We start from the raw sequence: 24,030 nt of genomic DNA, 5'->3' as shown, positions 1-24,030 counted from the left end.
GTTCTCGGATCACTAAAGGCAAACGGGTTGTATAGATTACTACAGAAGAGGTACACGGATTGTATAGTGACTTGGAAGAGACTGCTGTGGTCTTTTACATGCACCACTCTTTCTGTGAGTTGGTCCCACAGGCGGGATAGTATTACGAGCCACGCTTTACATTGCAAGAAATAAATGACATCAGAGCAGCAGAAACTGAGGGGGTGCAGATAGTAGAACACGTGCTTCTGAACCCGGCTCCCTGTCCAGCCTTGCAAAACACAACTGCGTGTGTCAGGTGTACTAGTATAGTGCCGACCGCGAGAGCGCTGGCTTCTAAACGCTGTGAGGGTCTGCTGACGGGAAAGTAAAGCACACGAGAGATGGGCTCTGAATTGAGCAGGGCTCCAGTGTCTCTGGGTGTGCCTTATTTTCCTTGAAAGAAGCCACTTACAGAATAGTAACCATGTGTACGGTTTTAAGAGGGAGCTGGGCGTAAAGGCACAAAAACCAGAGCACATGATGAGCCAGCGCACTTTTAGAAAGGACGGACCTCTCGGCGCACCCAGGCTCAGCAAAATTATACCGGTTTTATTCAGCGAAAGTGAAGCAAAGGACGGCAAACAAATTCGCCGAGGATCACACTGTTCATCAAGCGAGGATGCTGGCTTTAGAACCCATATACCTGGACTACACCTGTCATTTTAGTCATTTAGTCACATGATCGCATCTCACCCGAATTATCAACTCATCAAAACTATGAGGTCATTTTTGTGCTAAGGATCGACCTTTAGAACCCCCGCCAATTTCACCCAGTGAGCTGTGCACGTAAGCGCAAAATTAAATGTAACTTGATTGTGTTTATTAGAATAGATAATACATTCGTTGAAACCAGCGCAGAGGTCTAGAAGTAATGCACACCCATATCTGAATTTGCTAAAACTCTCCCTATGACGGCAAAATGAAGAGCTATCAGCCCACCTCTTCAACAACCAATAACCATTACAAAGCGCATGAAGACCACTTTCTCCCGGGGTTCCCTCCAGGCCACGGGAGCCCCGCGGGCGCCGCCATACTGCTTGCCGTCTTCCTTCTTGTTGCGGGGGGCGGGCACTTCCGGCCGGCCGCGCTAGGATTGGCCGGCCGGCCAGTCACGGGGTTAGGAGAGACGCAGAAGTGCCGGCAATGCCGGACCAGACACGGGGGCGTTCCCGGCGTCCCGTGACGTCGGCAAAAGCCAAAGAATGTCGGGAACGCCCCCGTGTCTGGTCCGGCATTGACGGACAGGCCCCTCGTCCAATGGCAAGGCTCCGTTTACGGAGCCAGCCAATCAACGACGAGGGCCGAACCAAGCCACACTACAGTTCTCATCAGGTTTTCGCCTGCGCCGAAAAGATGCGCAGAGCGCATCTTTGGCGAGGCAAAACCTAAAAATGTGGGGCCAGATGTACAAAAATGCAAGTTTGCCTTTCCCAAATAGCGACTCCATAGGAATCGCTGTTTAAGAAATGCAAAATGACATGCATGAAATTACTGATTTCCGAATAGCGATTAGGAAATCCTATGCCGTCCATACCAATGGGCCGGTTTTGCATTTCCTCAATAGCGATTTCCATATAGGAAATTGCTATTTAGGAAATGCTAAACCAAGGATGGCTATGAGCATAAGGCTCCCCATAATGCACCCCAAAACTAGTGGTGCACATGTCGAGCACACACATGCCCTGGGGACATGTGTGGGCTCTATTACACTTTTAAAAAACATCTTCGGGGGCTTTTTAAAACTGCACATGGTTACCATTGACTTTAAGGCAATGGAAATTGCATTTCCTAAATGCTCATTTGGCATTTAGGAAATGCTTTGTACATGTGCTAAGAAATCGCAAATAGGAAATTTCCATTTGAGATTTCCTATTTAAGAAATCGTAAAATGGGATTCCTACTGGGTAGAAATAGCATTCTGCGATTCCCTAAAGGCCTTTGTAAATAGAAAAGGCTGTTTTGCATTTCTTAACGGACAGAAAGGGGATTCGGCCCATTAAGAAATGCAAAAGGCCTTTGCACATCTGGCCCATACTGTGCTAGAAAAGACTTGTGGCCAACTAGATCCCTTTTTCCTGTCGCCAGAAGCACAGCACTACTATATTTTCGCAGTAGTGCACTGCGACTGGCAATGCGATTTATTCTGGGCACATAAGCTGAAAGCAAAATGACTGAAAACCAGCCTGTCTGATTAATATTCATTAGGAGGAACTTATTTGTAGACGGAGGCCTGCATGGGGTATACCTCAGTCTCTGGAATGTCATTGTGGAACATAAAATAATTCCATACCACCTACCCCTGTTTGGATAAAGAGGCACAATGGACATCAAACCACATGGACAATTGTGACTCTGAAACATCGCTTGCAACACTGCAAGCCTTTCGTACATCTGACTCTATGTTTGCTACCAGTCAGACAAGGAACGTTATGAAGACCCTTAATTAAAAGAGAAGATTCTAGCAATCTCCAGAAAAAACATGCTCGGTCATGAAGGCATATAAATGTAAAATGTAAATGTATTTATACTTGTAAAGCACACTATCACCTTTCAGGCATCCTGGCGCTGTATACCGCTGTGGAACCCTTCCTGGCATTCCCTGTGAGATGCCCCCTACTGGGTACACCTAAGGTGAAGCCAAGCATCCCAGCGCTTTCTGGGCCGTTATGGAGATTAAGCAAGCTATTGCCCAGAGTTTCAGAGTGGGACCCATGATTAGAGTAGGCACCGAGGCGAGAATTATCGAGTCCGTGGACATTGAGCCAAAGACCCTGCCGCGTCGGGAATTGAACCCTGGTCCCAGGTCAGACCTCTGCATCAGGGTCTGCCGCTTCTAACCAGTGAACTCTTGTTGGTTGTTTCAGTAGGTGAACCACAAGAGGATGGAAATGTACAAGTTGTTGACCAAATATTTAAGATCAAGCGATTTAGGCCCTTATATACTAATGTATTGCCCATAGACGCAGAATGGGTAAAACCCTTTCAATATATCCGATAATCTAATTTTTGGCTGTTCTTGATGGTAAGTTGACCATATTCTATTTTTTTTAATACAGGCGCACAGTAAAGGTGCAATGATTTTCAGCATTCCATACAAGACCTTTGCCAAACTGAACTTTGCCAACTAGAACTCTTCACATACAAAAAAAACAAAACATCTTTTTTCGTAAACTTTTTTTGCAATTTGACATTACCACAAGGTGGTGACTTAAATAAGATGCTTTACTTCACCTTATGGAAGCACATTAGCTTTCCCCTAATGCTACCATGCAAAAGAAGGAATAAATTTGAATGAACAATGGCATTCCACTACTTAAAAAAAGCACAAACAAAACAAGACCACATTTTGATCAGGCATGTCATGATCAGCCACGTAATTCAAATAACTCATCCGAGCGTTAACATGCATAGTCAACTACTTTATCTCCTTTGGGGCAACAATGCAGGCCTCCACTTACAAATTCATTATAAATATCCAACTTGATCATTCAGAGACCCTTCACTGTAAATTTCTTACTTGACCATTCGAAGGCTACTGGCATCATTAGATAAGTCATACGAGGCAAAGTCGCCGTGAAATCGTGTTTTTTCCTGGAAGTGGCTTCTCCATCTATGATGGAATTGCAGGAAATTCAACATGGCGGAATTACCATCACTTGTGAGTAACCCCAGTTTGCCGGTCATTTTTAGTACTCACATCACAAACACAGGCCGCTAGCAACTTAAAAAATCAGTGGGGTGCAGCGCGCCATAAAACTCACCGATATATTGCCTCTCTTCTCTCCAATCCCTATCACAATGAGTAGGAAAGGAAGGTTGTTTACTTCATGCATGCGAATCCAACCAATCCTGGATCCACTCTCATAGGGTAGGCAGCTCCAGAATTGGTTGGAGTAGGCTAACCCAGCACTCTTTTTGAAGCTAGAGGCCTGTGCATGTGATTCCTTGGTTGTTTCAAAGGACTGGAATTGCAAGCTCTGAAGTGCGCATGACAGATTGGCCAGCTGTAGACAGTCAGCCAATCTATCAGGCGCACTGAGCACTTGAAGCAGTCATCCTGAAATATGCAGAAATCTGTCTGTCTCACCCCCACCATCACATTTGCTCTAGCGCGGCCGGCGCAGCCAGAATAATAAAATGGTAATTACCTTTTTATTATAGCGTGTATACCTGCTGCGCTCGCTGCAGGCGAGGTGATGCTCCTCCGCCTTAATGGAGGAGCCTCAGCTGGACAAACATCCAATGCATACTGGCAATTTACTCCCAGCTCTCGATGGACACACATTGGCAGTTTTGAGAACGACTACTATGTGTTACATGGATATCTTTTTTAGAGCTGAAAGCAAATAAAGGTTCCTCGAAGGTCACGACAGACAGATGCAACTAAATAGCTACTTTTTTTCATAAGAAAGTGACAGACATTTATGGTCTCTTTCATATTGCCACTCAACCCGCTCGAGAAGAGCCTTCTGTGGACCCCGCCCAAGCATTTACCTCCAGTCTGACACACTTTCCGGAGCTTGAGGACAAAGCCAACCTAAAGCTGCTTGAGGCCATAAAATCAGGCTCCCCGCTAAACTCTGCCCCTCCGCACGCCATCCTTAATGTGACTGATGTCATACTTTCCCCTTTAGTGAAGATTCTCAATAAATCTCTCCAATTAGGGTCGGTCCATCTAGCCTGGAAGCATGCCATAATAAAACCAATTGTAAAAAAATCCCACCTGGATCCCGATGTGTTTGGCAATCTACGGCCCATATCACTTCTCCCTCTCCTTGGCAAAATCCTTGAAAGGCACGACAACCAGACGCTAATCAACCATCTGGAGGACAACAAGTTACTTCATCCCCTGCAGATGGGTTTCCGTAAATTTCACAGTACAGAAACAGCGCTCCTAGTAGTTATGTTATGTTATGTTAAATTTACTTTTATATAGCGCTCGGCTACTCAAAAAGAGTGTCCCAGCGCTTTGAGTAAGGAGGGCTACAGCACAATAACATAACACAGTTAAAAGAAGAAGAAAACAAAAGGCAGAGAGGGCACACAACAACAAAGCGGCCTACTGGGTAAACAACCAGGTTTTGAGACCTTTTCTAAAAGCAAGTAGGCTGGTGGCTCCCCGGAGTGTGAGCGGCAGAGAGTTCCACAACTGTGGCGCCAGTAGTCCAAAGGAGCGACCTCCCAGGCGAGCTCTCTTCACTCGTGGGACAACCGCCAAAAACAGGGATTCCGACCTCAGAGAACGAGCCGGATGGTAAAAGGCAAGTCTCTTTTGGAGGTACTTTGCTCCCACCGCATGGAGGGCCTTATAGGCCAAAGTCAAAGCCTTAAAGGCGATCCGTTTGCGGATTGGAAGCCAATGCAAAGTCTGCAACAAGCCCGCTGCACTGGCACGTCTATTCAAACCAAAAATAGCTCTCGCGGCAGCATTCTGCACAACTTGGGGCCGCTGTAGCAGATACTCTGGCAGGCCCAGGTAAAGAACGTTCGAATAATCTAACCTAGAGCCGATCAGGGCCTGCACAGTCAGCTTCCTGTGCTCCTCGGACAAAAGGGGAAGAAACCTCTGCAGCATCCTAAGGAGGCCGAAGCAGGTGCCCGACACCCCAAGGATCTGGGACTTCAATGTTAGCCCCTTGTCCATCTTGACCCCCAAGTTCTTAGCAGTTTGGGATGAACAAGACGGAGGGAACATATTGATGGGCCACCAAGCCTGCCAGTCTGGCTCCGTATCGCACCCAAAGAAGAGTACCTCGGACTTATCGGAATTGCACTTGAGGCTGTTCAGTTGGAACCATTGAAAAACAGCCCCAAGGCAATCCCGGATACTCTCCCCATCAAAGTCTCCTCCTCTCTTACACGAGAAGAGGAGCTGGGTGTCGTCTGCGTAGGATACGATCTGGGCCCCAAACGACTCTGCCAACGCCGCCAAAGGGGTCATGAAGATGTTAAAAAGGGTCGGGCTCAAAATAGAGCCCTGTGGGACCCCGACTCCCAGAGGCGGCATCACGGCGGAATCTGGCGAGGCCCAGACCGTTTGCCGGCGGCCAGCTAGAAAGGAGGAAAACCAGCTGAGCACCGTCCCCCGCAGTCCTATCTCATAGAGTCTTACGAGAAGGCCATCATGGGGGACGGTGTCGAAAGCCGCCGACAAATCCAGCATCACCAGCATGGCTTTGCCCCCAGTGTCCAGAACCCCTTTAATGGTTTCTGAGACCTCAAGGAGCGCGGTCTCTGTGCTGAGATTTGGACGAAAGCCCGACTGGGTGGCGTGCAGAATCTCATTTGTCTCTAGAGGACCTCAAAGCCATTCTAGACAACAGAGGGTCAGCCACCATCATCTTGCTTGATCTCAGTGCAGCGTTTGATACCATTAATCATGCCATACTTAAAAACAGATTGAGGGGAAATAGGCATTCAGGAGATAGCATTGGAATGGCTATGCTCCTTCCTGGACGAGCGGGCTCTCCAAGTTATGGAACAGGACTGTCTCTCGGATAGCCTGCCCATCTGCTTAGAACTTCTGAGAATGCTCAGGAAGATTCTTGATCTTATCCCAGAGCAGCTCAGGAAATCTGTTCTGCAGTCTCTGATAGTCACCTGTTTGGACTGCAGGAACTCCCACTAATTGGGCTCGCCCAAGTATGTGATTAACAGGCTTCAAACAGTACAAAACATGGCCACCAGGCTCTTACTTAAACTCCAAAAACATACCTCAGTGAGAGAATCTTTGAAACAACTACATTGGCCCCCAGTTGCCGCAAGAGTGAAGTTCAAAGCTCTCTGCATTTCCCATAGGGCAGTAAACAAAAAAAGGCCCATAAAAACTTAGAATTCTGATTTCCGCTCATACCCCTACCAGGCTACAAAGGTCCTCCCATTCTCACTTCCTACATGCCACCAGAATAAAAAGTTCCAGATGTGGAGGCAGCTCCTTCTCACATCTGGTTCCTAAGATGTGGAATGAGCTGCCTTTGGATCTAAGAAGTCAACAAAATGAGCTGGCTTTTAGAAAGGGACTGAAGACCTGGCTGTTTTCTGGAAACCCTTCGTCGGTTCCCCTCCCAATCACGGCTCTCATCGTCAGCGCTGGGAAGCCTCCGGATAGCCATGCACTTTAGAAAGGTAAACTGGAGGCCGGCCTTTGCGTTATCACAGCCAGTGGCTTTAACAGTGTCCAAGGGCGGACCCAATGATGAAGCCGGTGGATGCCCGGTCATAATGCTGCCAGCCTTCCCCTACCCTTGAGGGTGTGGCAGTGGGTGGCTGCACAAGTGCTGTTACCACCCTTCTCTATATCAAGCCCTAACTTCCTCCTGCCCACCATACGCATAAGAATACTTTCTTGCTGTCCTACATACAGCCTAAGCTTTAAGCTATTGAATATGCCAGGGCCACTAGAATTATGCAGCAGGGGAGGATCAAACTATGCAGCAGGCTTCACTAAATTATGATGAAGCAACAAAAATCAAATGACGCAGCACTTTTTGTGATAAAATTACTTCACTATTTTGGGATGTTTTTTTACACATGTTAACATTGTCTGGGCAAAGGTTTCATCTCCTCAATCCCAGTTTGACACCCAAATACTCCAATAAACAACAGAAAGGAGACCTGTCAACCTTTGCGAAGGAACTTTCTCTCAGTGGCAATTCGTGTCACTGAGTTTACTAGTAACTTTGTATCTATTCCTAGTAGAAAGAAATTCATTTTGTTAAAATCTGCAGATTACACCGCATGTGGTGGATTATGAGGCAAATTCATAATTGTGCAAAAAACGCTGTTGCAGCAAATTGCCATACTTCTAGTGGCCCAGAATACAGGGTGCTGAAGCAGGCACAGTCTGCCACAGTTTCTATTACAGTCACTCTCCTCACATTGATGTCTTCCGCCCACATCGAGCTGACAGCAACAGGCTGTGCAAAACTAGCCAGTAGTGCACAAGAAACCACTATCTGTCTGAGCGCCAAACCAGGCTGCTCAGACCAATCACGGCGCTGCTGTCATCAATAATGCTGCAATGGTGATGACAGCAGTGCCATGATTGGCTTCGGGAGCCTGGGAGCCTGTGTGCTTCCTGCGTTGACCAAAGATGACGGAGGAGAGGCGATTGCTAGAAGGTAAGGGAACTTTTCTAAATATTTTCCTTGTATTTATTTATTTCTCTCCCCACCCCACCCACCACTCCTGTCCCGTAGCAGCCGCTACGGGAACTAGCGAGGCCCCAACTCGTGCCAAATTGGCCGCCAGAGTTCGGCCTCGCCTTGATTTCACCTCCCACGTGGGCTCCGTGTTTGGTAATTAACAGATTGAGTAAACGCGGTCCGGGGCTCATAGCTAAGCTCACAATACATACAGCTGGTCTGGCGCTTCTAAGCCGCAGCGCGCATCCGCAGCGCCCGCCGCTGACATGCCTGTGATGTGTTTGTTATCGGACGGCTTTATGGGATTATGCACCGGCGCGAGGCGAGGTTTGTCAATTCTACCGCTGGTCGGCACAATGCGCGAGAACACGATACACACACGAACGGCCTCACTTCACCCGAGCGAGAACATGCAAATTGGTGACAACAGATCTTTTTCATTTTAGAATGTTTCCCCTCCCGCGCGCGGCACACTTGTGATTCCCTCACAAACAAACGGGAGTAGTTTTGGGGCAAGTTGGCAGTTTGCCACCAGGGCCTTTCAGGCTCCGAGCTGGCGCGTTGTAAAAGTCTCTGATTGCTGCAATCTGGGCCCAGTAACCCATACCTGTCTGTGGACTGGGGGAGGGAGGGGGGGGGGGGGGAGTGTCATTATATTATATCAAACAGGAGATGGTATTGACTGAGAGCTATGGATTTTGGAGATTGTACCCTGGTCAACACTAGTGGGCATGTACCTCGCCAAATATTTTATTGATTAATTGATTCATTTCTGTGGTTTTAGATTGAAGCGGACAAGGCGCCTCTCACATCTTTTTGAGACATCATCGGTTTAAGAGTTTGTATCATCATCCGAGCAGCTTTTCCTGTGTTTATGGAATCAAACGAACGAAAGTGGATTTATAGCGCGTGCAGCTATTCAGAAGAGTGCTGCAGCGCTACATTTTCTTTTCTTTATAGTTTTCATTTATAGTAGTCATAGGAAAGGTTAGGCAGAGTATGGAAACTGACACTAATACGAGATAGTAAACCTATTTAGTGGTGATTGGCATTTCCGGGGCTTACTATTCCCATATATATATATATATATTCAAGCCACTGAGTCTAGAAGCTTTCAGGACCTTTCCTTTAATTTAACACATGTATCACCCAGTTCATGCATTGTAAGAGAATTAAGCTCTGAACTTCAAGTCTTGGCGTTAACAACACATCCTCATACATTTTCTGAGGTAAATTTCACTCGGTCAAACCTGCCAAAATGTATCAGGAGTAAATTGATTGTTATATGCATGCAGATTTTATTGGGCTAAACCCTATAATCCAGACGTTATGCCCCATTTATGCAGGCAAAGCTTGGAATAGACGATAATTATCACACCGATAAATTCTGACTTCCTTGGTTTTTGTCAGGTGCAATAATTATCGCAGCTGGCACTGGGCCACTGGTATTGAGCGCCGTAGACGTACGTCAATCAAGTTGTAGCATTGCAGCGAATTACATTTTTGCACATACCTTTCAAATTGTCTTTTACAATTAGGAATCAAACCCATGAATTTAGGCTAACAGGTCAGGTTGTATAAAATGTCTTTTCAAATACATTTATGTCACTAAAATGTGTGCGCAGTAGTCAAGCTAATTGACCGCGGTAGAAGTCCTGCGTAGGGTTTGGGGGTAGGCAGGACAATGGTGCTCAAACAGTAGTAACGGTAGTAGTGGTGTGGTAAGGTTCGAAACAATTTATCACGGTGCAACCAGTATGGAGGAATTCCCTAAACCTCCTAATGAGCCAAAGATCACAAACCTTGGCATTGGAACAATATATAACAGGTACTGTGCACACGTGTGAGGATAAACAGTAATGATACTGAGCGATTTTGCAGAAATCAAGATGACACCGGTTGTGTGAAATACACATTGTTTATGTAGACATTATCTTCATGAACATACAACGCCAGCCGACACGTGTTTCATCAACGTCGGGAGCTCCTGATTCGGACTACAGAGACGAGCAACGCTACGACCTGATATCCTTAAGGACCTGGCCACACACGTGTGCACAGTACCTGTTACATAACAGCCCGCGGTACACGTGGTTGAAGATGAGGGCGGGGAACTTAATATGCACACCCCTCACAAGCACCACAGCTGCACTCTAAATTAGTATAGGCACTGAACGATGATCCAGTATGCCGGGCATACTACACCAAATGTCTCACTGACCGACGCAGTCTGTGTTTTTACAATTCTACGACATTGCTTAGCAGAGGATACAGTGATTGACTCAGTCAACCAGGAGGATTTTAATTTAGGTGAGGTATTGTTTCCCTACTGATTTCTTGCTGAGTTTGTGTCTGCTACCCGTACTATCAGTAGGTGTTTTTGTGTCAGCTCTGTTGCCGCTATAACTGTCATCAATAATTGTTGCTTCCCTGTATTCCAATTCTTCTTGCGTTGAGTTGAAGTGCGGGGTGTGGAAACGAAGCAGAGAGGCACAGTGAGCTTCTGTGTCTGCGTGTGGGAGGTGACGCTGGTGGGTGCATGTGCTAAGAGCCTGGGCGTTTACTGTTGTTAGTTGCCATTCATCCTCATTAGGGTTTACATTTACATATACTAAGTGTAGTCTGGGGAGCCAGCACTACTTCTGACTTCTGATGTGGTACCATTGGGACTGGCCATGCCACCCTTAGTCTCAGGAGTAATGAAGGAAGTGGCAGAGACAGGGAACTTGTAACCCTTTTTTGTTCCAATTCGTTCAGCTCATTGGCTTTCCCCTACATTCTGAGCAGCAAATAGGAATTTAGTCTGGGCTAAGGATGGGACAAGAGGTCAGACCTGCGTTATCATTGGGGGTCAAAGAGTGCATGAGGCGAACTGCACTACCCTTGACATTTTTGTGAATTGACATCCATGAAGATTGGGTTCATACTTAGAGGATGGAAAATAAATGCGTGAAGGGCAATTAACCATTGTTAAACAAAGGGTAATTATCTTTATTGTCTCATGTTTTTCTACATCTGCTTATTTTTTGGCTTTTGCCATATAGTTTGGGTAAGAAAGTGGGTTCTTAATTGGGAATGATAAGGGTCCTTTTCAAGTAATAAGTCCGCAACCTTCTTTCTACTGGCAACCAACTACACATTTGTTGCACTTGACTCTCTTAGGTAGCGAGACAGATCTGTCCAAGGCTTACTCAGGAGAGGTGGTGTGGGCCTGTACCTCAGTCCTTAGGCAAGCAACAAATAACACCAATTACATATTTGTTCAGTAAGTTCTATTACTTATAAAAAGCAAGTGCATTTTATTGTGCACACACCACTCAATACTATGCGTTAATAAACAAAATTGTGACACAATCTAACAGTTTACACCCCTAGCAAGCACTGAACCCTATGACCATGATACTCCTGCAAGTGCTAGACACAATCTAATGGGTCACAGTTATCAAACAGCAGGCCTACTGGCTTTCCCCGGGTGTCACCACATTAATCAATGCAGAAATATGCCATGATAAACCAATACAACGCAATTAAAATCCCTACGGTTGGCACCCTCTTAGAAATACGTTCTTGATACCTGCAATGATTTGCTGCTGGCATGCTCCAGATATCAGGAAGGGGTTCTTCAGGCCTCCTGGCCTCTATATTTTGTAATTCATGGGTACCTCATTTGTACTGCTCATTTGTCTGACAGAGAACCGGTCTGGGTGCCTGGCACTTCTTCTAGGTTTGAGGCCTTCAACAGCAGTATTCCCAGGGACTGCTCCTCCCTGTCTGCACCCCCAGGTCCCATGGCCTCCTTTGGCTGTTTGCACAGCAGCTGCGGCACCCTCCTTCTGGAGGCCACACTTCTGCAGGACCAGTGCACGGAAGATCCAGGTTAACCCTCCTAGGTCCTCCCCAGCAGGTCCATGCCTCAGTTGTCCCCATGAGAGTATAGGGGGTGTCAGTGCCACTGGTACCGGAGAAACAACTCCTAGTCTCTAGGCGTTCCTTTCTGCAGGAAGCCAGGCTCTTTTCTGTTCCAGCTGGGCATTCCTCTGGCTTCGCTCACCCCTCCCTCCCCCTGGTCCCAAGGGTGACACATTGTCACTCCATTCCTACCCAAACCTTACTGCAAAGCATTTTGGGAATTTCCAAGATGGCGCCATCAAGTGGTCTAATGCAAGACCTTCTATTAAAGCATAAGGCCTGCCCCTGACTTCCATATCTGCCTGATCCTTTTCCTCAAAACCTCAAAGGGTAGCTCCTCCTGTGACTGGCTCGCGAGATTTGGTTATCCTTTGTTTCCGTGGGGTTGGGCCTCTGTAGGCCAGGTGCAGAGTGTGCAAAGTAAATCGCATGTGTAGCTGCCATCCCCATCAACACCTCTCCCAGAAGCAGGTATAACTAATGATCCTATTGTGTGGCGTGGTCCTTGATCACCCAGCTGCTCAGCAGAGTAATTAACTTGGACCAGCAGGGTCATTCAAAGGCCTGAATCTAATTAGGAGCTGAATCTGAGAACAATTGTAAATCTTGAAGTGCTACGGGGAAAGTATGTGGAACTTAATGTAAGTTCTGCATTTGGTATCCTGGTTTGCCATAGGTTTGATATGTTATGCTCATCTCTCTAGGCCTAAATATAGTGGAATTTTACTGCGATGCAGATTTCGCCCATTTTGTATAATGCAGACAAGCACCCTACATAGTTCAGTAAAGCACTCAGATTTCCGCACTCACACTAATAATGCCCACTCATATTATATTGTCCACCATAAGTGTGGAAGGGTATGCTCAGATGTGAGTCCCTTGCTCACTGCACCATCGGGATTCAAGCAAGCCGGGCCGAAGACGGCTGTAATGCCAGAAACCGGTCCCCGGAAGCTTGTTTCCTTTCCAGTAAAAGAATTGGCTTGGTAGTTTGGTCTGCCCTGTTCCCATGATGCACTGGGCCAGGGACAGACTAATTTGCATGTAGCCAGGTTCTGAGCTGGGATGGTGCAGTGAGCTAAAAAACGGTGATGGATCAAGCCCTGATCTCTTGACTGGGTAGGAGTGTTCTGCTTAATTCAGATACTCTGTCCATCACTACCCCCTTTTCTGAATCGTTTTGTCCACCATAAGCGTGGAAGGGTATGCTCAGATGTGAGTCCCTTGCTCACTGCACCATCAGGATTCAAGCAAACCGGGCCGAAGATGGCTGTAATGCCAGAAACTGGTCCCCGGAAGCTTGTTTCCTTTCCAGTAAAAGAATTGGCTTGGTAGTTTGGTCTGCCCTGTTCCCATGATGCACTGGGCCAGGGACAGACTAATTTGCATGTAGCCAGGTTCTGAGCTGGGATGGTGCAGTGAGCTAAAAAACGGTGATGGATCAAGCCCTGATCTGTTGACTGGGTAGGGGTGTTCTGCTTAATTCAGATACTCTGTCCATCACCACCCCCTTTTCTGAATCATATTATAAGGCCGGCACAGGTTGGACCAATCCAGGATGGGTTGCCTCTGTGGTAGGCTGCCTGCATGTCGATACCAGGCGTAGTTAAATGGTAGTCTTACAATCCCAGCCCATACATGTGTACACATGTGTGTGCCTGTGTTTATTTGCAACCAGTCCAGAGTCCCTTACCCTAGCTGCGCAGCAGTGGACTCTATCTTAAGAGTAAGCATTCCAAATCCATTATAACAGAGTTTATAGTGAGTAAGTCACAAGCAGTGGAAGTCACTCACCGCAGAAGCCCACAAACAGACTGTACAAAAAGGGGGAAATCCAGGGGGACTAAAGGGGGCCAAAGCCATTTCTCATAGCTTGATTGTTCTTTTGGTTTTTGTACTTTCTTTCTTTCACTTGGTCTCTTTTATGTTTTTTATTAATACACAGTTTGTTTCGTGTAGAATGCAGATCAAGGTGTACGGCTTCTTATCTCAAAATGCAATAATAGCGTACCTGTCTGATTACAAAAGCTGTAAGATAAAAAATTCTGAATAGAAATAGAAACCTGTGTAGATGTTCACATCAAGTGACAAAAGCCTATTTGTCCACCACAGGTATGGCCATAAGCATAGCCACAGATCCATTAAAAAAGCTATTCCAACTCTTTGAAAGATAGGCATTCTACCTTCCTAAAATAATCCCACCCAATTTAAAGCATACAAGAGGGCGATGAAAGGGATTCTAAACAGAAAACTGACACCAACCTTATACGCTAATCATAACCCTAACCTCAAACGAACAACCGATCCCCTCTCCACACCTAAACCTGATCAACAGTAATGCTTTTCATTTTCCAGGAATGCTAGATGAATTTCGGTTGCTTGCAGGTTTTTTGCTTTGAATTAGGAGCTCTGGTGACATAAAGGGAGATGGAAGGATATTTTAAGCGCTAGGTTTATGGACGCTCATTCGGGGTATTCACAGGTATGGATTGGCTAGAGATCTATAGGATTGATATTATATCTCTCAAAGACCCTTCAGGGTAACCCCTGATACAGAGAATTATCGATGCACGAGGGCAACTTATGGATATGTTAATTAATTACATCTCCTTCGATGAAGCCCCTGATACAGCCCACATACCACATACTCCTGGAGGGGTATTTTTCTGAAAACATCTTGAATGAGTCTCCCAATATTGTACCAAATCTATACCATATACAGTGTAGGCCCAAGAGAACGAGAGCCAGGTTACATGTTCCAGATATCAACATTTGAAACATTTACATATGATTAATGTCAATGAGAGACATGTGCGTAGTAGTTCTTCTGCATGTATCCCAACATAGCTGGGGCGCCACTTAGCTATACCATAAGCCACGAGTCTGAAAAAGCATTCAGTAGCACCTTAAGGCCAAGTGTCGCCTAATCATTCGTGTATTACTGAAATATTCTGTTAGCAATCTGCATCAACACGACCCAAAGGGGTGATCAATGGGTGAAATCTCATATTGGTAAAAACTGAAAAAGGTAACAAGGTTCATTTGAAACAGTGGCATTGTTTTCCTTCTGGGCAGGACCGCAGCAGTCGTGTTTTCCTCTGCCCATACGGGGGAGGTTCAGGTACAAACAAGACGCCATTAGTTCTCGCACACATCTCATTGTTAGAGGTACATTCTTGGCACTTCTAAAGATGGCGCCCAGTGCGTCACCGACACTTACCCAGTAGAGCACGTCCGTCCAGCCCTCCATGGTGATGCACTGAAATACCGTGAGCATGGCAAAGGCGAAGTTGTCAAAGTTGGTGATGCCATGCTTGGGCCCATCCCATCCCGCCCGGCAGGTGGTGCCATTCTGACACTGGCGTCCGTGCCCGGTCCCCAGGGCACACGGAGAGGGGTCGTCCTCTGCAGGGACTTCTGGGAGGAACAAAATCAGAGGATGAGGGTTAAAGAGAAGAACAGAGCAAACTGAAGGCGTATTACACTTTCACACTTGAGACAGGAACCTGTCCGGCCTCTCCTGCAGGCAGTGCCGGCTGTAGCGCTGGTGGCGCACAGTGCGACAATGTTCGTTGGCACCCCCTCTGTCACGGATTCCATCACTACCACCCTTTAACAGTGTCCTTCAAGCCTCCATTAAAACTCTCTCAGGTGCATTTAACTCGTTTTATAGCACCACTCAGCGCACTTAACATCACACACACATTACACAGGGACAATCAATCATACGTGTGTAAATCAGTGCATAGGAAATGTTACATGAGCCAGAGGGCTGCAAGGTGTAGGAGTCACATGTCATCCATACTGGTAGGCAGTACAGTTTAAGAGTGCTTGGTCTGGAGAAACACAAACTCAGGATTTAAAACGTAACACCGAGGTTGGAGGTTCTCTTTAATGATAAGGATTGATTTCTACCTAAAATAACCATTTTTGCCACATCAGGATAATGAAATAATCACAATGCTCCAGTGGCGTAGCAAGGCCTTAGGCCGCAGGGGGCAGTCCCGGCATTTGCCGCCTGCGACGGCCGAATCTAAGAGTGGTAGAGGGGTGTACTGGCAAAATCACCAGCCGCCACCCATCGAAGTTCGCGGGTAGGAGCGGGGGGCCGACCGCCGCCCCCAAAATTTGTGCCGCCTGTGGTTGCCCGCCCCCTCCGACCCCCCCTTGCTATGCCACTGTAACGCTCTAATCTATACCATGCAGTTTGTATGTAGCTCTTTGATGACAGTTAATAGCTCACTGTTCTATGTTAGGATTTTAACTTTTAAACTGCAAGTAACAAATGGATCTCTCAGACAAAGGCAGTAACCTAGTGACATATTTACAGTATATGCTCTTTGTGATCTTCATGGTACACATTCTTTACAACAGGCATATTAACCCTTAGCTCTACATTGTGATGAGTCAAAACTTAATTGAGACAAACTCCGATCCCTCTCCAGCAAGAAGAATGATAACAGGAGTTATCTTGACATTTTTACTGTTGCCTGAAAATTGCTGGAGGCAAGGAACGTAGCAGCAAGTGCTTTTAAAATCATAATAAACTTGCAAACACGGCGGACCCACCCGAAGTCAGCACCTGGTGCAGTGGCACCGGTTGCACCACCCTAGAGCTGGTCCTGCCTGTTGGGACAGAGGAAAACTGACAAGAGACGGACAGATGGAGGTCACTCACTCGCGACCCCTAGAAACACTAATTACATGACACACTTGGACCTGAATCTCTTAGAGAAGACATTGCAGTGTGAGTGGAAGCCATGGCCATCAATCGACCAACAGGTTGCAGAAAACGTAAATAAAGATTGGCAAAGACTATAGACAAGGCCCATAACAGCAGAAAACGTGTGTGTGGTATTGTTCAGTATGAACAACACTATTATGTATTAAGCTAGATGTTTTCCTAGAGCAGTATTGTTTAAATACATATTTAACATAGGATGAGAGTGTATCTTCTTAATATAAAGGTACATTCTGGACACGTGATTCCATTCAACTGCAGCTGCTTTTATCAGCACATTCTAGTAAATAACACATCTCGTGGGCAGCAAGACGCAGCTGGCAAGACAAACGCTCCTGTCAGATTATTAAACAAAAGGTGTTTAAAATCAGAGAGTAAAAGGGGTGATTTATAGTTCATTAGAGCAGACGCTACTCCATAAATTAGCGGGGAGGGATGTGGCACAGCGGCCAGGGCAGCTGACTCCGGAATGCAGGTCGGCAGCTCATTTCAGCATCATGTGACTCCGGGCCAGGGCTCGAAGCGGGGTACCGCGTGGGTGGACGGCGTCCCCCCTTTTATTTTACCGGGAGCTCGATAACAAACTACTGCCAGAGTCTAATGTGCGTGCTTATTCACGGCCGTAGTGACACCTCCTTTGATCTGTAAAATACAGTACACATGAAGTGTCTCAGCTGTATGTCACGCGCTCGCTTCTCTGATGCAATCGCATCTGAGGGGTGAGCGAGGGGAGGCAATGAGTCTGATGGTGCAAGCCACCTTTCGAGACGTCACTTCCTGTTGTGACGTCAGCGTCCCCCCACTTCTTTTTTTAGGACTTGTGCCCTGCTCTGGGCAATAGCTCACTTAAATTCCCTGTCACCCTGCAGCTCCTTGAGACCCTTAAGGGAGAGTAGCTCACGGGCAGCGCTTGGAAGTTGCAGTTGGAGCTTTATACAAGGACTGCAAATAATTCTACATATGATGTGGAGATCCACTTGACACCCAGCGATTTTAGATAGGTCAGAGGTCAGAAATAAAACAACGTATTCATGAAAAAGATCATCGAATAAAGAGCCAGCCGCCTTCACAGCTGAAAGTTTCAGCAGCGCCCGAGGCTCAAAAGCGCTTGTGAATCAGAGCAGCTTAAGATGGTTTTTAAAATCCCATCTGCTGAATCATGTATTTATTTCCCCCATCTGGATGCAGCAGCACGATGAAATGGGCACTCTACTATTACAATTTACTAAATATTCTACCATTTCTAAAATTTGATCTTTTTAGGACCTTTCTTGGCAATTTTTGGGATGACGCTACTTCCCTAAATTATTCATTTTTTATGCATATGACTTTTTGTAGCACAGCAGGACTAAAAATGTATGAGAAAACTTCACAAGTAATTGTATATAATCAGCATTCTTGACGATAATGCTATAAATTTTACCACCAGGTACTTGCACTAATTTCAACAATAAAATCACAAGTTTTGTTGCACCAGTCATCATCAACTCCAGCACCTTCATCATCCTCGGAGGCCTGAACATTCACCTAGAAGACCGCACCAACTCAAACTCTACAGCCCTTCTAAAAAACCTCTAAAACCTTGGCCTCACCCAGCACATTATCGAGCCCACCCACACCACTGGACAGCTAATAGACCCGATTTACTCCTCAATGAGCAACTTCATAGTCGATAAGCCAGCAATTGTGACCAGGACAGACCAGTTCCCCGTCAGTTTCAGCATACCCATCCCGCACCACCACAGGATGTGCTCACTGGAGCTGGAAAAGCATCACAGAAGTGGACTGGGCTTCAAACCTCTTAGCACACTGGCCCGAACACACCAGCAACTTGTAGAAAGCTATCAAGAAACTCTGCAGCTGAATCACTGTATGAGCCGACACCCTGGCTCCCCTCAAGCACAACCCAAAGGCAAGAGCCCAAACAAAGGCCAGATAGTAAATAGAGGAACTCAGGCTGAAGAAACAACACTACAACAGCGCCGCACTGGGAACCGAGACTGGTCCTGGCAAACAGCTCGGCTGCCCCCCTGGGAAGGCGAGGGAGAGGGGGGTGCGGCCAAGCTGTTTGCAAGGGCCGCTTTCAGACGATTTTTTTACAGGGGTTGATATTGCAAGTTCTCAGTAACACAAACGACCCCAGAGGCCCAAAACCGGACCCCACCCTGGCGGCCCACCGGGGAAATGCCTGGTGCCCGCTACGGCCCTGCCCTGCAAGCAAGTAGAGCGTAATTAGAAAACAAGCTAGGATACCATGGATAAAGACACCTTCAAATCTGACCTAAGATGTTACCACCAGCAGTTACGGAACACCAAGAACACAGCTCTGTCAGACTGGATTAATGCCAGCAAACGCACCAGCAAGGAAATCTTCATCATCAAAGATTTCACAGTGCTTTCTGATGCCTCCAGCAACAGCAGCCCCTCAAAAGCTCAAGGAATTCTTCTGTTACAAAATCACTTTCTTATACAGCAAATTTGACTCCCAACTGGACCCCGTCACTGTCAAAAGTCAACTTTCCATCATAGCTGAAAAACTAGCTCTGACCTCATTACCCACCATCACCACCATCGAAACTTAAGCTACCATGAAGATCATCCACTCCGTGGCACCATCTGACGCCCGCCCCACTGCGCCTTCACTAAATGACTCATACCAACCAGCTAGGCACTTATACCCATCCTCAAAGCCTCCGTTCACTCAGTCATATTCCCAGATACCTGGAAACATGCCACTATCATGCCCATTCTCAAGAAACCAACTGTTGACCCAGCCACACTATCCAACTTCAGATCTATCTCCCTCCTACCGTACCCAGCAAAGGTCTGAGAGGAACTAATCAATCAACACCTCTCCAACCACCTCAGCACCCACCAGAAACAGCACTAATTGCCACCACAGACAGCATCTGCATTATCCTTGACAGAAGAGACATGACAGCCCTCATTCTCCTGGACCTCTCTTCAGCATTTGACATGGTCTCCACCCCATCCTCATCAGGTGCCTGCATGAGATGGGCATCCAAAGATCCGCTCTCTGCTGGATCTGCTCCTTCTTCACAGATGGAACACAAGCTGTCAGTCTGTCACCTCATCTGCAAAGTGCCTCAGTTCCTTGTTCAGCCCCACCCGATTCAACGCCGACAATGCCCAACTGGGACAAGACCCCCAACACTTGTCCTTTGGAACAAGACCCCAAATACGAGGAACAAGTTCACTGCCTGATTGACGAGGAATACATTCACTGCCCGCCAACTGGATGAAAGCCCACTGTCTCAAGCTCAACACAGACAAGACAGAAGTAGTGATCTTTGGCAAGACCACCTCGCCATGAGACTCCAACTGGTGGCTGGCGGAACTCCGACCCACACCCAGCACGCACACCAAGAACCTTGGAATCATCATCAACAAATCAATGCCATCACTGCATCCTGCTTCCTCACCTTGAAGATGCTGGGTATCTTCCAATGGCGCCCTAGCAACACAAGAAAAAACATCACTCTTGCCATAGTCACCAGCAAGTTGGATAACGCAAACACTCACTACCCTGAGATCATAAGCCACTCACCAGAAGACTACAAACTAGCCAGAACTCTACAGCCAGAATCATCCTCATCCTCCCACACAGAACTCAAATCACACCATACCTCAGGGAACTCCACTGACTCCCAATACAATAATGTGCTAATTTCCTGGATTCACTCTTTTCTGGCTGATAGAAGTTAATCTGTCTGGATGTCACCGTTTGCCTTTGGCCCAAAACTGATAAAGTTTGGAATCCCTTAGGATTCTGCCCTGAGTCTGAATCTTTTTAATATCTGTATGACCCCCCCCCCCCCCCGGCCTCACTGGTGGAGCCCTTCAGGGTCCAGATAATATCATAGGCCGATAACACACAACTCTTCCTTACTTTGGATAAGAACTCCCCTAATGCTTTTAGCACATTTGTTTTTCAATGGAAGCGGACTAAAAAATTAAAGTGCAATGCCAGCAAAATGTAGATCCTACTATTTGGCTCTCCACACCCGATCTGGAATGGGGATTATTGGCCTAGCTACATCCAGTCCACCTGGGTCCTGCTACCATAGTGCGTAATCTAGGGGTCAACTTTGATGATCAGATTTCTTTCACCCTCAGGTGGCAGCAGTTGTGGGCTGCTGCTTTGGACTACTAAAGTCAAGAAAGACATTTTTACATTTACTCCCTATGCAGGCTCAAGAGAAGGTCATACATGCCCTCATCACTTGCCGTCTTAATTATGCCAACACCCTTTACATGGATCTCCCTGCCTACCTGCTGAGGTGGCACCAGCTGGTCCAAAATGCAGCTGCATGGCTACCACTAAAAGTTCCCACATAGGCGCCCATTCACCAGTATCTAAAGGAGCTTCACTGGTTACCCATCAGAGGGAGGATTCAGTTTAAATGTCTCACATTGGCTCATTGAGATTTTTATCAGTTAGGTCCGAGGTACCTGTCCAATAGGCTCATTCCCTATATCCCTGCAAGAACCCTCCTTTCCCATGGAGCAGTGTTGGCTACTGCTCCTCAACTCAAGAGAAAGAGACGGGGTGGTATGTCTTTCTCCTTTCTTGCAGCCTAGGCTTGGAATGCCCTTCCTATGGAGTTACGGGAAATGAAGGATCAACACTGCTTCTGGAATAATCTTAGAACATGGTTGTCTCAATTGGTCTTTCAGTAATGTGGTTGTATCTTAGTTGTCTACTTTTCATCTAGCGCTGGGAAACTCTCTGAGTAGCCACACGCTTTAAAAATCCTTGATTTATTAATTGATTTCAATCTCCTCACACACATTCAAGGCACTACACAGCTCAGGCCCCACTTACCCGAACAGCTGCATCTCCTTCCACCAACCACCCAGACACCTCCACTATGCAGGACTCCTACTCAAGCACCTCCGAAACACAAACAGAACCAGATACAGTGGATCCGCATTCTCTTACATCGTTCATAAAGAGCAGAAATACCTCCAACTCCACATTAGAGCCTCCTCGTCTGTTCTTGAAGTCTACAAGAAGCTGAGGACATGGATTTTTAATGAACCAACCTACCCTAGGCAGGGCTAAGCACACACACCTGCTCAGCACCAGGATACCCTCGCAGGTGAGAGTGTGCTTTACACATAACATAACACAACACAAACATAACATGACATTTTACCTCCTAGGAAATTTATTTGCAAGTTAAAATAAGCTGGCTCCAGGCCTGACCCCTGGGGCAGCCACGGCCGCTGCAGGTAAGAGTGGTGGGGCCGGCTGGGGGTGGGGGTGGGGGGGGGGGGGGATTTCGATAGACGGTCATGAGGGAAAACTAATTATTTATTTAATTTTCTCTCTCGTGGTCGTCTCTCGAAATCCCACCCAGCCGGCCCCACCGCTTTTACCTCCAGCAGCCGGGGCTGCCCTAGGGGGCTCTCCTGGTAACATTGCTGCATGCTCCGTGTACCCCTTCTTGTTTTTCTCACTCTATGCCAATCCAGTGCTTAAGTTGTAAAACAATAAGTGCCAGGACCTTCGTCAGGAGGCCACTGCTGCTTGCCCCACCCTTTGCTCCCACCAGCGCTACCAATATCAGTTCAACCACAACTATTAACCATCACTCTCCTACAGGTGTGACAATTCAGACTATTCTGGTCCCCAAAGCTATAAGAATGACTTGTGTAGCAGGTATTAGTCAGTTTTAATGAATACTGATTTAATAAGTAGCTGTTGTTGTGCTCATCTGTAAATTAGACAAACAGCACCACAATGTGGCAGACTTTCATTAGTGCGCTGGTTGACAATTAAGTGCCAGTGCCAAGCACCGGAACCCACCGGCTCAAATTAAGCACTGTGCCTGTCTATCCATGGCTGTCCTCTCCCCAGCCATTCCTTGTTGTCTCCCCATGTCTCTTTCCTTCCTCTGACTCCACCCTTGCAGCGCTGGCTCCGGTGCGCTTGTGACTCACCTGGGTACCCCTCCTGCAGAGAATAGCAGGTCTTGTGCATCTTGCCCATGAAGAGCTCCAGCCCGATGATGGCGTAGATGATGATGACGAACAGCACCAGCAGAGCAATGTGCAACAGGGGCACCATGGCCTTGATAATGGAATTTAAAACCACCTGGAGACCTGCAAGCAAGCAGAGAAAATACAAGCTCAGCATCACACAACAGGAACATTTGCAGGTGTGAATAGTAGGATAGGACAAACACAACTTTTCAGTGTCTGGGCATGGCACCCTTGACACCCTGGACCATTGAATAACATCAGCTCTTGAACTTGATTGCCAGTGCTTAAACTTGATGGGAAAAAACAAAGGGCCTGATTCACAAAGGGCCTCTGTTCTCGTGGTGGAGGCCCTGCACTCATGGGGAGTCTCCACACTCGTGGCGGAGACCCAGTACTCCTGGGGAGCCTCCACACTTGTGACGGAGGCCATGCACTCGTGGGGAGTATCCACAATTGTGACGGAGGCCCTGCACTCGTGGGGAGTCTCCACACTCGTGGCGGAGACCCAGTACTCCTGGGGAGCCTCCACACTTGCGGCGGAGGCCCTGCACTCGTGGGGAGTCTCCACACTCGCGGCAGAGGCCCTGCACTCATGGGGAGTCTCCACACTTGCGGTGGAGGCCCTGCACTCGTGGGGAGTCTCCACACTCGCGGCGGAGGCCCTGCACTCATGGGGAGTCTCCACACTTGCGGTGGAGACCCTGCACTCGTGGGGAGTCTCCACACTCGTGGCGGAGACCCAGTACTCCTGGGGAGCCTCCACACTTTTGACGGAGGCCATGCACTCGTGGGGAGTATCCACACTTGTGACGGAGGCCCTGCACTCGTGGGGAGTATCCACACTTGTGACGGAGGCCGTGCGTTTGTAGGGAGTCTCCATACTTGCGGCAGAGGCCCTGCACTTGTGGGGAGTCTCCATACTTGCCGCAGAGGCCCTGCGCTTGTGGGGAGTCTCCATACTTGCCGCAGAGGCCCTGCGCTTGTGGGGAGTCTCCATACTTGCCGCAGAGGCCCTGCACTCGTGGGGAGTCTCCACACTTGTGTCGGAGGCCCTGCACTTGTGGGGAGTCTCCATACTTGCCGCAGAGGCCCTGCACTCGTGGGGAGTCTCCACACTCTCGGCGAAGGCCCTGCACGTGTGGGGAGTCCACACACTTGTGTTGGAGGACCTGCACTCATGGGGAGGCTCCACACTTGCGACGGAGG

The 24,030-nt window shown here is 47.5% G+C and overlaps 1 protein-coding gene across 2 annotated transcripts in view; it reads right to left on the bottom strand.

Annotated features, from left to right (window-relative positions):
- The window catches only part of CACNA1C (calcium voltage-gated channel subunit alpha1 C), a 1,657,037-nt gene that overhangs the window by 859,337 nt on the left and 773,670 nt on the right, over positions 1–24,030 (bottom strand). For both annotated transcript variants that reach the window (XM_086952879.1, XM_086952878.1), the window contains exons 6-7: positions 22,783–22,944; positions 15,295–15,491 (exon numbers count right to left, since the gene is read on the bottom strand). In XM_086952879.1, the coding sequence (XP_086809005.1) occupies positions 15,295–15,491; positions 22,783–22,944 (359 nt within the window). The remainder of the gene's footprint in view (positions 1–15,294; positions 15,492–22,782; positions 22,945–24,030) is intronic.

The sequence above is a fragment of the Lissotriton vulgaris genome, chromosome 1_2 (assembly GCF_964263255.1).
Source record: "Lissotriton vulgaris chromosome 1_2, aLisVul1.2, whole genome shotgun sequence".
Classification (NCBI taxonomy): domain Eukaryota; kingdom Metazoa; phylum Chordata; class Amphibia; order Caudata; family Salamandridae; genus Lissotriton; species Lissotriton vulgaris.
The sequence above is the reverse complement of the archived record's forward strand: the minus strand, read 5'-3'. Positions and strand labels throughout refer to the sequence as shown.